This window comes from Mizuhopecten yessoensis, unplaced genomic scaffold (genome assembly GCF_002113885.1).
Source record: "Mizuhopecten yessoensis strain PY_sf001 unplaced genomic scaffold, ASM211388v2 scaffold9369, whole genome shotgun sequence".
Classification (NCBI taxonomy): Eukaryota; Metazoa; Mollusca; class Bivalvia; order Pectinida; family Pectinidae; genus Mizuhopecten; species Mizuhopecten yessoensis.
In genome coordinates, this window is record NW_018408013.1 from 764053 (window position 1) to 779784 (window position 15732).

The 15732-nt window shown below is 35.4% G+C and overlaps 2 protein-coding genes across 3 annotated transcripts in view; one reads left to right on the plus strand and one right to left on the minus strand.

Annotated features, from left to right (window-relative positions):
• LOC110457905 (transmembrane protein 68-like) overlaps positions 1–3672 on the plus strand; it is a 15504-nt gene extending 11832 nt beyond the window's left edge. For both annotated transcript variants that reach the window (XM_021509365.1, XM_021509364.1), the window contains exon 9: positions 536–3672. In XM_021509365.1, coding sequence (XP_021365040.1) covers positions 536–649 — 114 coding nt within the window. In that variant the 3' untranslated portion in view covers positions 650–3672. The remainder of the gene's footprint in view (positions 1–535) is intronic.
• Positions 3673–5954: 2282 nt separating this feature from the next.
• LOC110457910 (octopine dehydrogenase-like) lies at positions 5955–14062 on the minus strand. The gene is made up of 2 exons (XM_021509372.1): positions 13825–14062; positions 5955–8871 (listed from the first exon to the last, which is right to left on the minus strand). Exon 2 carries the CDS (start codon positions 8852–8854, stop codon positions 7643–7645), a length of 1212 nt encoding a protein of 403 aa, XP_021365047.1. The 5' UTR covers positions 8855–8871; positions 13825–14062; the 3' UTR covers positions 5955–7642.
• Positions 14063–15732: the final 1670 nt, after the last annotated feature.

Sequence of the window (15732 nt, forward strand, 5' to 3'; positions counted from 1 at the left end):
TGTAAATAGAGGGGCATTATACCAATGTTTTACTGTATGTAAATAGAGGGGCATTATACCAATATTTTACTGTATGCAAATAGAGGGGCTTTATACCAAGATTTTACTGTATGTAAATAGAGGGGCATTATACCAAGATTTTACTGTTTGTTAATAGTGGGGCATTATACCAAGATTTTACTGTATATAAATAGAGGGGCATTATACCAATGTTTTACTGTATGTAAATAGAGGGACATTATACCAATATTTTACTGTATGTAAATTGAGGGGCATTTTACCAATGTTTTACTGTATGTAAATAGAGGGGCTTTATACCAAGATTTTACTGTATGTAAATAGAGGGGCATTATACCAATATTTTACTGTGTGTAAACTAGGAGCACTGACTGTGATAATTGTGAATTTAACGTGTATCAATTCAATATACTCGGTTTCAGAACATTGTGAGAAGAAATAAATAACTGTATCTTAATGGAAAATTTCTTTGGTTTTTCATATTTCTTTGTATTATTTGAGGTTATTGTCACTACAGGTGGAGAGTGCCCTGCATTTGATGATACATCAGAACCAAAGGCTGCCCGGAAACATCTTCATGGCATTATTAGACAGACTTATACCTCACAAACCTCGTACCCGACTGAGCTGACCCGCATCTTCTCCGTGTTACATGTAGTCATTGTAAATATAACACTCAATTTTCCATGTATTTATTGCCAAAATGTTTTCTCGTTTACTAGAACAAATTCTGTGGCTGTATTTTCATTTGAATATCAGCACATCAAAGTACAAATTGTACCAGAAGACGAACGGGCCAGATTTGCACAAGAATTTTGATTCATAGAAAAGATAAGATGTTTATGTTGGAAATGTATGTACATGCTAGTCTTAGATATTAATTTAGATTTTAGATATTGAAATATAAACTGAATTTTATCGTATATTATAGAGAACAATGCCACACTAAGTGCTCAGGGTTGTAAACAGAACTTTACATCAAACATCATTCTTCATTGCACATTTAAGAATTTTACTGGTATGACATTCCTTAAATGGCGAACATGCAAAATCTTTTCTTCTTTTTTTTTTGAAAAAATACTTGATTTGCTATTTCTAAAATGAAAAAAAATGGTAAAACTTTTTTTACATTCCTTTTATAGTATAAAAAATGTATTTTTATTCTGTAAAATTGATAGATAAAATCATTTCCTGTTGTGTTCTGTTTCGCTGTCAAAATTGATAAATACATCACTACGTATTATTTAAACATGTGATACACATAACGTATACGTTTTACTATTAACTTATTATGCTTTAGGTCCTTGGTGTGTTGTCATAAACTTCATGATTTATTCATAATTGGTAAAAAAGAGGGATGTTTAATGTGTTCTTGAAATGATAGCTCTGATTTGTAAATTTTAATGTATAAATATTTTGTCATTTCATACTCAAATGTTATATTTTTTAAATGAAAAATATTTTCATGTTTTATTTATCAGAAAATGTTGTTATGTGACCAGTCAAGTATTTAGGCCTTAATTTTGATTCAAATATTTATTTATCTTTATTATTTGTACGAATATTTCCTACGTTTCTATTCGTTCTGTAGAATTTCTACTATTGAGATTATCCACTATCATGTATGTTTATTGAGTCTTTTAGAAGATGTCTTAATCAAATTATCCACTACCATAAACAAATGTATTAGTCAGTGTTTTGTGAGTGAATGTTTTTATTTTAAGTTGTTTCGTAGGTTAGAACAAAAACGTTTTTTTTAATACGATGATTCTATGATATGATATACAAATTGCAAACCTACATGTTATCGCAATCATGCTTAGCATTTAAACATGGTACTATAACTTCTTCGAACAAAATGCAGTTCAATAGTTATTTAACATTGAATTTGACGGTATATCGATATTTCATTTGAAAGTTTTAATTTAAATCTTAAGGAAGATTTCCAATATCTGGTACAGCCAAAAGCCATAATCGGACATCGATGCTTAACGTTATGTTTATTTCGACGTAATTACAATGATGTCAGGAGCACCGCTCAAGGTATCAAGATACCAAAAAAAACACTTACTTATTTTGGTAGGTTTATATAGTGGCAATGCCGATCAAACGGAAGTATTAGAGCAAGAATATAAATAGTTTTAAGTTTTATCTGCAAATGAAAATAACTTCCAAATATTATATCGGCTCTTTTAAGGTAATTTAGTATGGTACACTTGTTGAACCCATACATGTTGTTTTGCCGTATCATACCTGTGATAGGGTGGTACACCAGTGTGAAACAGCCCATTATATAGTTCAGGGTAGTTATGGTGCTATAAATGTATCGGGTCTTTTTGTTACTTTACGGTGTGCACATATCTGTAAGATAATAATTAGATATTTTACCATGATATGAATTTGCGGTCATTATTAGACATTTGTGTTTGTCTTTGTTCAAACATTAAACGTTGTTTGTGTCTCCAAAGTCATTTACAATTCAAATACTACTTTTATTTACGTCTGTTAAGTATGACCCAATGATAGTGTGTTGATTTAACGTTTGTATAACGAAATGTTGGGTCCAACAGGATAATAAATCAAAATTCTAGTAAAATGTTCGGAAATACATTGTAACATCACACGTTTTCCCGTTACAAATGTTGTTGTTTTTTAAATTTATTGCAGTAAAAAAAACACCAATGTAAACGATATCAGCATATTGAAGTGAACACTTCATATTGAACATATAAATGAAGACTGAAATGTTCTTATTTTGTGGAAACCATCTTTAACGGTTTGGGGTGTTCAAAATAGGGTGTTGTGTAAGATGAAATTATTTGACCAGTGAAAAGTTGCTTATATCCTAAATAGAACTATATTCATCTTGTACACCTGTTACAATGTAGTATACTTGTGATTGATGTGACATTTTTGATATCTGGTATATGATAAACCCGGGGCGGGTGATCCGGGTGATCCAAGACAAGAAGACCCCCTTCCACATCTCTCTCTTTTTATGTTAAATCTTTGGGGACCAAACAATCGGCATTCACTGAAAATCTACTTTTACAAATTCTTAGAAATGCTTTACCCTCGCCCTGCTCGGTGATTAAAATTATATCATCTAACCTTTAATCAAGCTAGATTTAACGTTTTTGTATGTCGCAGTGATAACTTTGGATCACATTACCTGTCTGTATTCCATATCACCCGTATGTTGTGTACCTTATGGTGTTATGTAGGCTTAGCGAATATACGCTTAAGTTACGAGAGTAAGATTTGTGTATCTGATGATGGTATGTTTAAATATGTACTGAATACATTACATTCTGCTAAAGACACTTTGGACTTGTAATGTTTCCCATGGATTTCATTATACTTTAACCACCTATTTCTTCCCTTGGCAATATTACGAGATCGTGGTGTCCTTAGCTGAAAGTAACAATAGTGAAATGCATTTGTACATGTAACGTTGATAAGAAATGACAATCAAGACCCACATATGGTATTTCGCTTTGCTAGCTACTGTCCGTCCGTCCGTGGCGTTATCCAGAGCATATCTCCTCTATACGTAATCTGTGATCATCACAATAGAAACATGTAAGGAGGCACGGTAGTCTAGTGGTAGGACGCCGGGCACGTGACCGTGTTCCAGTCTACTTAGTTGTTAACGAGTATGTGGTTGGGCTGTGCTAGATTTATAGAATGCTAGCTGTGAGCGCCGAGGTGGCAGCACCGGCTGTGTATATGCTCCCAAGGGAGTTGAGAAAGATAATGACTGGTTGCAAAGGCCCTATAACCACGGATAATAATTTGTGAACCGCTTTGAGACAACTTACGAAATTGGTTGTGATAAAGCGGTATATAGGAACCTCGAATTATTTATAATATTATTAATATGTTGGTACATCTTGAAAAGGCGGAGTGTCATTTAAACACAGGTCACTATAACCTACATTTTGACTTTTGATCTGAAGTATAAGTGCAAGAGATTTCCCTTATCCGGAGAACTTCTCCTTATTATTTTACCTGGGATCATCTTGGATTCCATTCAAAAATTCACTGTGACCTACATTTTGACATATCACCTAAATTATAAGTCTGGAACATACTCCCTCATTATTGCACTTGGGATCATTTACTTCGTATGTGTGTACGTTTTGGGAAGTCGGAATTGATCTCTACCAATACAGCTGTACTCAATTATTGTTCACAGATTATTTTTTTAATACGAGTTCTAAACATAATTTTCAAAAGAGTCCCCCTGCCGAGAGATACAAATATAAATGTGGGCGAGTCCTACAGGAAAAACATGAGTCCGGGACTAACACCACTATAAAACTTTGCCACTTCCATACAAAGATCACTTTGCTAATTTTGTATCCATGTAAGGTAACATAATTTGATATATTTCCATCCCTCATACAGAATTTGTACTTTTTCATATTTGAGTATGCCTTTTTGAAGAGCTTGCTTAATTCTCATCAAGCTGGATTGAGCATACGTTTACGAACCTCTGACCTATAGTTGAACAATGAAGGAATATTTACAACGTTAATTGCAATCTTGATGCATAACAAATACCCATTTTGTTAGTGCAATTACTATCACCATACTGTCGGACCTATTTTGGAATGCACCTATGTAAAAGTTGCATTCACATCGTCATTGAAATAAAGTCCCAGGCTTGGTCGGGAAGGTAACACTAGACGTGAGAGTTTGTTATTATTTGTCGTAACTCGGTGTAACTGTACAGTATATTGTTGTGTTACCAACTATAAATAGTACAACTGTTAAAACTTACGTCGGTTTATCAACAGTACTTCGTGTTGATCTGCCCTGTTTCATTTGAGTAAAATATGTATCAAAGTTTTTTTAAGTGATAACTCATACAATTGTACAGCACAATCAATAAACTGTATATACTACATATGTCTGATTCTATTAGAAGCAGCTACAATGCGGATAATACAATTTGTCATTTTTCTAGGGACCAGCTCTTTATTCGTTCAATTAGTGTAATTAAGAATTGCTCTTATATAATGTATATAATATTAAGCTGAAGTGAGTTTTCTTTGTATCGGAATCAATCGTGTAACTCATGGTGTTCTGTGGAAAATTGTAAATCTTCGGTAGTGAAGCGATGCCACGAAGTTCACATGTAGCAGTATTAACAGACGGCCGAAATTGGCTGGCACTTGACGAAAATATTAATCCTATTGTGCTATTTCAGCTTAACGACTGTAGCCCTCCAAGATGTACTACAGCACTTTAAATCGTGTACTTGGCGTAAATGACGCCCACTTGAGTACACTCGTGTATATTTGGGTAAACCTGATGAATAACTAAGTCTTTTTAACGTCATTGCTTATTATCCGCACACAGTAGTGCTGTGTTTTTTTAATCAAACCCTTTGTCGATGTTCGCGTGCATTTTCTACTGGAACTTTTATCTTGTTGAAATATTTTAAAGTAATATGCATATATTTATACATTGTATTCATTGTTTACATAATCGGAGTTTGGCTATATATCACAGTTGGTGCTGTTGGGTTCAGTTCTCTGTTTCCTCAAGAACAACATTTCGAGTTACTCTTCTTGGATTATGTGATACCTACGTCTGGCAGTTTGGTTAAATTGTCATCAATGTCGGCAATTGTTTTCTTGTTCCTTGTTGTGGACAAGGAATTGATGTTTAAGATTTCGTGTTTGGAGCACATTCTTTTCTGAATACACCTTTTATCATATACAGGTTATCAGAGACAGCTGACTAGTTTTGAAAAATCTGTTCAACTCATTCACCCCTGAAATTTCAAAGAACTATTCCAAACCTTTGAACTGGAAGAGTTCAAATGTGTCTTGAGGGGTGAATGAGTTAATCAGTATTAACAAGCAAATATTGCAGATTCAGTTTGTCGGTGTATACACATATCAACACAAAACCGCAAGTATGGTGCAATATCACACTGTTTCTTTAATAAAACATTTAAAATTTGTTTAAAAAATACACGTAAACATGTTACAGTAAAGCATGAGGGAATGCCCGAGTCTAACACCACATACAGTCCACCGTTATATAACATCGACTTATCACACTGACGTAATATAGAAGTACAACACCCGACGTTATGACTTTGGAGATAGCTGACTGATACTGTTTTCTGTTCGATTTATTGAAAATTTACCTGTACCTCAAACTTGAAGAACAAAATATACTACAATGTAATAAAAATAACTTATATCTTCAAAATCAATAGAAATATAAATATCAGTGTGAATATGAATGCATTCTCTTTATTATAATTCTGCAGAAAATGGACACCGAGTGATTTTTAATCATCCTTCTGATGGAGAGGTATGTAAGCTATTTGCGTATATGCCTGTATGACAAAAAAACAACGTTGTATCCTTAATATACAATCTTAGCAAAACGCAGTTTAATGCTCGAATGTACTTGAGTCTTATTCACCGGGTCTCCGATAGTCTGTGAAACTCGTGACAAACATAATTATAACTTAAAAATGTTATATATCATTTGGACGCACAAACAACACTTAGTCGGTTCGAAATTGAAATTCTCTTTAGTTTTATATTGGTTTAATCTGTGAGAAGAGGATGATGGTTATGATATTTGTACAGTTCTCTTAACATTTTAAAAGTTAATTTGTATAGATTGATTTAACAATGGTACATGTGAGAAGCGGTATTTTAGTAAGAGGTCAAATTGTCATTAGTTTGTCAATGAATTTACTGTTGTGTATTTACAAAATTGTTTGTATTTACAAAGTTTTGTGTATTTACATAGTTGTTTGTATTGACGCCGCTCTTCATTATCGAGACGCTAACCAAGACGCACACAGCAACGGTTTTAAGGACAGAAAGACTACAACAACAAACAAGTTCCTATTGGGCTGGATATGGATGCTGATCAGTAGATGGACACCGCTAAAATCTTTAAGGACATTTGAATGATTGTGTGTGATTGAAGTCGATTACCGATTAAACAAAACACAAACGTTGGTCACATGCTGAGGGCAAACTCGAAAGCATTTCAAATGATTAAAGTGTAATCACGTTTTTTGGGTAAAGAGTGATTTTGGTCGAAATATATATAGCATTCAGGTAAACATTACACGACTTCACAATAAAAATATTCGATGTGTAAGTTAGTGTATTGATGAGTATATAGACTATTAAAATCCCTAAAGTATCCCTCATATTTTGTTCCAAAATATTCTCATTACATGAGACTTTTTCGATATCTTCCAACAAAATCGATCGCACGTGTTGTTTATCATTTGGACGCACAATCACTTTGTCGATTCGAAATTAAAATTCTCTCTTTTGTTTTATATTAGCTGGTAACATAATTTCTAAACATTGTTTGTAACGAATCAGCTGTATAATAAAATGTATAAGTTCATTCAAAGCACATAAATAACAAGTACAAAACGTTTGGTGTCAAATGACGCCAAACCACACCCATTGAACGTCTTTAAAAATCCCAACGCATTCTTTCAGTACTCTTACTGCAACAGCGCCAAGGTAAGTCCCCAATTGTCCATCACACATATGCATTTGCCATCGCTAAAGATCCGAGAGAATAGTGATACCAAAATCTATTCGACATGTTCAGCTTAAAATTAATTTGATTTTTCTCCTGTTAAGATGGCTTCGAGGGTTGTAAAACCATATCTTTGTGGACAGCGGGTGGAATCGATGTCCTTCCCTGTGAGTTTCCCACCGACAAGGTACTCCTTCCCCATCTTTTCCTGGCCCCACTCAATAAGCATGTCACTGTGTGGGACTTGAACTCCTAAGACGTCGGCCAGACCCCTGAACACAACCAGTCCCATTGGAAGTTCCTCGGTGAGATACCGCGAGGAGAAGTCCGGTTCCATGCCGCCAAACACTTCCTTCATCGGATGTGTCAGCCCTTGGTATGCCTTGTTGGTGGTGATGGAATGAAAAAGGTCACAAGACTCTTCTATTTCGTTTTTGTAGTTTTCCATGAACCAGTGATGGATGTCTTTGACATCACTCAGGTTCGCTTTTGTAGCTGCCGCCTCGAGCACAGAGCTGGCCACTGCCATACATTCGTCGCTACATTTTTGCAACAATTCGGCTGTCGCTTCATCAATACCATGATAGAAGAGAGGAGCTTCCGATACTGGCTTTCCATCCCAGTCTTTCCATTTGCCGTAAAATATGGCCGGATGAAAAAACGAATAGCTCATGATGATAGTCTCGAGGAAATGTTTGGACTGTCTCAGAATTGGCTGAGAACCAAGGAACTTTTGCAACGTCATCAGCGGTGGTTTCGTAACGGATTTACCTCGTATTAAGGAACCGGTCAAATACATCTTTGTTCCTAGAATTTCAACCCGTTTTCCGAATTCCCTTACTCGACATTCCCAAGGCAAGGATTCGAAAGACATTATAGAAATATACGAAGCCTTCTCACCAAGAATATCACGGCATTGGAATTCGAATCCTGCTTGGCCTGGAAGTCCGACAACCAAAGCTCGTTTGCCGATGTACTCGGCAATGGTTTTAAGGTAGATTTCATGCACAGATGCCGGGACAGTAAATATGATGACATTACTATCCGGAATTGCTTTTTCTGGATCTTTCGTGACCATATTCGGTTTAGATGTGACCTCCCGTGGCGGCCGGTTACTCTCGTTAACGACGACAGTTAACTCCTCTTTTTTAAGTACACGGGACCATTGTTTTGCCTCGTCCTCGTAGAGTGTCAAAACGCGTACTTCAACCCCCTTCTGTGCCGCCATTCCAGCCAAGGCATGGGCTCCACTGCCCCCTCCGCACACACACAATACCAGGTTCCCAGACATATTCAAGTTCGGGATAACTGAAAAATACACAAATTAGAATTACAATAGGAACCAAACAATTTTGGAAACAATACAAGAAAATCAAACTTCTTCGTTCGTAGACTAAAGTCAGTAATTTTGGCGAACTTTTCGTAGCTTCAGTAACATATAATGTGAGTAATACTGGATATAAAATTAACATACGTGATACTTGGGTCGTGAACAAGTTTTCTCTCGTGTTATTACACAGCTTACAGTTTGACACTGTACCACACACAGACTGGGTCGTGAACAAGTTTTTCTCTCGTTTTATTACACGGCTAATTTCAAGGCGACAAAATATGATAATGACGCTAAACCATAAACAAATCGAAATAACGATAATTATGATATTCGTTTCGTTGCTTATGACTTGGTATAAACGATAACTAGCATTGCTGCTTTACTTCAGGCTTTAGAAACTGGAGAAAATGGGAATCTTTAACATACGCAAGGCGGTTCTTTCATCAATCAGTTTGTCCGATACTCTAAAATCATGTGACTTCCCCAATTAACAGTGAACATTTTGACTAGTCCGCACCCACCTGGTAAAGACTCCAATATATAATCATTCATAACGTAATAAAACCAACGACATATCTTTATTACTTACATGAAAATAATTAATTTGAGTATTAGTCATTCCAAAAACTTTCTCATGTCTGTATGGTCCGAATTTTATAAATGATTCAAAAGTTGTGTTTTAGAATTGTCCAAAAATAGTTGTTCATTATTTTAGAATATTTACATTTCTACTGAACTTGGACTCAATATACCTACTAAACATTTTAAAGATTATTTTTCAATACACTTTCCAGTTGGCGTATGAATACATCAGCATATTTATCAACTTAATTACTTTGTTATTCCGCGGAGCGCGGGAAGTAGTTCTATTGATAAATTGTTTTCAATTATCTAAATTTTTTTGTCAGAATTTTCCAATTGAATTAAAAACAAGAGGCCCAATTGGCCTGCATCGCTCACCTGGTATAAATCTAACACTTGTAACATTAAAAGTGATTTGAAATAAATCTACAGGCAAAATATCAGTATTTATGATTAAAACTCATTCAAAAGAGCCTGTTATTTTTTTTTAAAACATTTCACCCCTGTGATTGAAAGTCGAACAAAGTCATAATGTTGAACAAATTTTATAGCCTTTCATCTCAGGATGCAACTTGCAAAGTATCAACATCCTGGGACCCATGGTTATTCAGAAGAGGTCGTTTAAAGATTTTAAACAAATTTGACCCCTGTGACCTTGAATATAAGTCAAAGTCATTCACTTTAACAAACATAGTAGTCCTTGATCCCAGCATGCTACTGACTAAATATCAACATCCTGAGCCTTTTGGTTATTCAGAACAAGTTCTTTAAATATTTTGAACATATTTGCTCCTTGTGACCTTGAATATGATTCAAGGTCATACATTTAAACAAACTTGGTAGCCCTTGATCCTAGTATGCTACTGACTAAATATCATCACCCTGGGCATTTTGGTTATTCAGAAGAAGTTGTTTAAAGTTTTTAACATATTTGACCCCTGTGACCTTGAATATGGGTGAAGGTCATTCATTTGAACAAACTTTGTAGCCCTTCATCTCAGCATGCTACTGGCCAAATATCATCACCCTGGGCATTTATGTTATTCAGAAGAAGTTGTTTAAAGTTTTTTTTTTAGACAATTGACCCCTGTGACCTTGAATATAATTGAAGGTCATTCATTTGAACAAACTTGGTAGCCCTTCACTCAAGCATGCTACTGGCCAAATATCATCTCCCTGGGCAGTTTGGTTATCGAGAATGTTTAAAGTTTTTAACATTTATGACCCCTGTGACCTTGAAATCGGGTGAAGGTCATTAATTTCAACAAACTTTGTATCCCTTCATCCCAGTTTGCTTCTGGCCAAATATCATCACCCTAGGCCTTTCGGTTATTAAGAAGAAGTCGTTTAAAGTAAAATATTGACGCCGGACGACGGACGGACGACGGACGCCGCGCCACGGCATAAGCTCACTTGGCACTTCGTGCCAGGTGAGCTAAAAATTACATCTTAATTTGCTAATTCGTTGTTATAAATGCAAACAAATTCTTCATCTTGCCAGGACGACGTCTCACAGTTAGTGATGACGTCATAAGCTTCGGTACCTTCGTGGTGTTAGATTGCACAAAACCGATATTTTAGAAATTATCCAAAAAATATCAATATTGCACTGAATGTTAATATAAGGATAAAATCCTGTTTTGGTAAGGTTTATGGGGTATAAACCTTAATAGGTCTTGAAACAAATTCAAAATGAACTGCTTTGCAGTTCATAAAACTTAACAAAACAGGATTAAATCCTTAAGTATGCGATTGGTTTTACAACCCATGGCACCTTTGCGATTGCTCATATTTTGGAGTCAACATTTACCGATTATCAAAACAAGATTATAATGAAAGGTTCTGCATGTAAAATAAAAGCCAACTAATGTTGTGTCTTTTGATAGAGTCATATATCGATATAACTAAAGTATTACATGTAAAATAATAAGAGAAGATCAAGATGTTTTTAGGAATGAACCATTATCTTTACATCTAATTCGAATGGTCAATATAAAGAAATCGCTTAAATATACTGCGATGTTAGTTTGATAGGCTCAAACTGGCGTATTTCTGGGGGACTATTTATATATCGTGTTATAATGCACATGCCCAATACACTTTTATGGGAGGGAGGCGGTCTCTAATTTCGTAATAACTCTTTTATGAATCTCATTTATCAACGGATCTGTGATTTATGTTCTTTGTACATTATAAACATACGCACGTGGTGCATATGTAATTGACTGTCTACCAGGAGCTGTGTAGATAGATCAAATGCCAGCGTGCTTTAATATATACCCAGGAAGTTAACAATGCAGAAGGGAAAATAAAATATTCAAGTAACGTTATCTGACAAAACAGGTTAAGTTACTATATAGATTTATTTTTTACTTTATATGAATAAAGTGTGTATTGAAAAGTCAAGTTACAAGGTAGACGTGAATAGGAGTAAGATATAGAACTTACGTACTGTACAGATCTTAATGTCATATATACAGAAATATTTACATAATGCGGTCAGTAATGAATGGATTGAGCCTGGCAAGCGGCCTTCCACTAAATAATTGGGCGTCCCGCCGATTAGCTAGGTAGTGATATGTGGCAGGTCAGTGTTTACTTAAATTTGTAATTAAACTGGGCTGGTGTACGTTGTTTACACTGTCATGCATGTACAAATGTGGAACACATGTGTGAACAACTGTGATGATCTGTATCATGGAGTGGAGTGGGGTAGGGTGGGGTTAGGGAGGGTGATTACGAGGAAGGAGGATAGGGTTGGATGATTGGGAATGTGTGTGTGTGTGTGGGGGGGGGGGGGAGGACACGTACATGTTGCAGATATCAGATGTCGGTTTATAGTATTCGCGCAACCTCAAGTTAAGGTTAATTTATTCTCTTTTCAAAAATTAATCAGTATACAGCGAATTATATTTCCAAGTCTGTATTAACAGGTATATAAAGTGTTCATTAAGGGAATTAATTACGTCACAACTCTAGTAACTCCCCCTACTCTTCAAGGCAAAGGAGGGCAGATCATTTTAAACATTAATTTCATGAAAGCACAGTCTTTTTCTGAGTTCGTAGATTCCTGAAGTAAAACAATAATTGAATTTAATAATAGCCGGTCTTGATCGATAATAATAACTTGTAATTCAAAATAACTTCCAATATGATAGGACAGTGCCTGGTACTCTAGGAAATAGCGGAAGTTGTCTCCCTATCTGTTGGCTATCGCTGAAAATACAAACTATAGTTTACTAGTAACGCTTAATACTGTTCCATCTCCCAGTCTCTATAATAAACTTTTGACTTCCGGTTCTTTTGCATGATAACTGTCTGTCATAATCATGCACTTGGCATTTCTAAATAATCCCCAAATACAACAATTCTGTAATCATCCTGTAACAAGCAGATTTATGTGATATATATAATCATTGTTTTCTTAGTTTTGAATAAACTGATCATGGGTAATTTCATTCACAACAAGTTTCGGTCAATTAATGTTACTGTTCTACAGACTGTATTTACCAAATAAAACTCAGGCGTCAGTCATTGATATTTAAACTGGATATGATTAAATACGGAACATCATTGTTTCCGTTACTATGCATATGTTGCAGTAAATTATACGCATTGACCATACTTTAATTTATTACATTGTTTTCATTTGTGACCATTATGAACCATTCCTGTTTGCACCATCTGTGTATGATTGCCCATCGTTAACAGCCTACACAGTTAGTGTAAATAACAGAAAGACATGATGGCATTTTAATAAACATAGACAAGTATGCTACTGAGGTATTTTCACATTGCCTGTAATTCAAAGACAATAAATGACACGCGCAAGCAATCCCCAGCACTCGGTAACTGTGTATACATAATGCTCCGGTTTATTGATAACGTGCCAGATATACACTCGTATATATATAGGAACGGGCGCGTATGTAGGGAAAGTAATTAACTGTTACTCTCTCTACTCGCGACCTTTTCTCCTCGAAGTATCATCTCGGGAATATCATTTCGTGGACTTCAAAATTTGAAAGTATATTAACAATTTTTAAATGAGACATTTAAATAGAGCCTGTTATCGGTTAGTATGTATAGCATACACTTGTGGACTCGTCATACAAAACAAAATTTGAAAATTAAATTTTTCAATTATTCTAACTTTTGATTCGAATTTATGTTTACATATATTCCTAATTCAAGTAAAGTGCGTTTGAAACGTTATGTAAGCATCTACAATTGAACAACTCTAATAAAAGCTGATATGTTTCAGAAGGGGTGTAACGTTTAAACAAAATATTAAAAGCAATTAAATTCGGTCAAGAGGGGAAATTATACTAATTGAAAGAACTCACCTTTTCTAGATTTCTATTGCTCCGCTCAAAACCACCATTATTACAATATCATGATTTCCTCAAGAAACTCTGTATAAACTTAATATCCGCGCTATCACCGACTTCCCCGTTCACATAACACGTACGCGTAAACCCTAGACAGACAATAACGACTCTGCGGGCGCATCTGTTCGAATGCTTTCGCCTTTTATGTACGGAAGGCACCGGCTTGACTTGCGCTCTGCAATCCGATCTCGTCAGCCACAGAACCCAGTCGTGTTCTTTTGATTACGATGCATTGTTTAGATTGTGTGCGTGAAGGGGGAAACTTTTCGAGTTGCCTTCTCGTGCCTCCCCACACACACATGTAACTTTACCACGTGCTTTGCACCAACCGGTGTACACATTCAACCGACTTTACAGTAATACTGCAGTGTTGATTTACTCGCCATACGAATTATGCATGTGGGTGCATGCTACTCGCATTATCGGCGGGAGTGAATCATTTGTACATTGGCTGCAAGAACTTAAATTTTTATTTGTCGTTAAGCACATTTTTTAATGACATTCCACGATGGATCCATATTGTGTTTTGTTACAAAATGCTTATATTTTTTTTTTTTAAACAAAAAAAACCACGTTGTTATTGTTTAAAGTGAATTGTGGTAGGTATTCTATTCTGTATTTTGATCCCCATAGTTCGTCAATAATGAAACATATTATACATGGGTGGTCGGGTGGTGCAGTGGATAGCGCACTTGCCTTTCACCAAGGCGGCCGGGGTTCGATTCCCCGATCGGACGTGAAAAGGTTGGGGTCACCTGCCCGACCACGTGGGTTTTCTCCGGGTACTCTGGTTTCCTCCCACACGCTAACATCCGGGCCAACAAGAGTGATTAATATAAGTTGAAATAACTTGTTTCATAATTGTTGTTAAATAAATAAAGTTTATATTTTTATATTATATTATACATGCAAGGCAGCAAAGCCTCGACCCAAGGGTTCGGAGGTGAAACATTGGATGGAGTTTCTGTTGGCGAAACGACCCAAACCCAGGCTACGTCGTGTTATATGACACAATCATTGATAAAGGTGTATCATGTAAATAAATAATGTCCAAGTATTGATATTTCAATGTACAAGTAAAATATATCCACTTAACGATATAAAACTTACACTAAGGTACCTGCTTATGTAATTAATTATATAAGGATGTACAGTATAAGGTACCTACCCAATTAACGATATAACAATGTACAATAATGTACTTACCCAATTAACAGTATAACAATGTACAAAGATCGCTACCTGGTTCAAAAAATTGTAAATAACAGTAAAAATGAGCTTATTAAAGAGTGGTTTGAAAAAGGTTGGAGAAAATGGAAACCTCTTTTAGAACTATAGTGATAATTATTACCAATGTTAATTTATAATTTTGGTTCCAGTTGGCAACTTTGAACACTTATTCATGACCATTTTAACCCTGTGTTCGCCCGATTAGCTCACTGTTCCACTTAGTTTTTTATTTATATATCATGAAACCGTGCCTCTCTGATCTTGTCTCTCCCCTAGCTCTCTCTCTCTTTCTTACTCTGCTCTATTAGTTTTGTCTCCTCCTTTTTCTTCAAATGTTCGTAAACATATGTGTACATGTATTTACGATGTGTGTTTGTGTGTGTGTGTGTGTGTGTGTGTGTGTGTGTTTTCTCTTTTAATATGAGTGACAAATATTGACATTATGGATGTGCTTAATCTTGAAATGAAATTGAGGTAATTATATATACATAATTACATACCAGCATGAAGAAGTGGTTACTTGTTGAAGATAATGATGAGGAAGTCGATTGTCTATTGTGTGAAACGTATTGATGTACTGGTAATGATGATTGTTTATTGTGTGAAACGTATTGATGTACTGGTAATGATGAT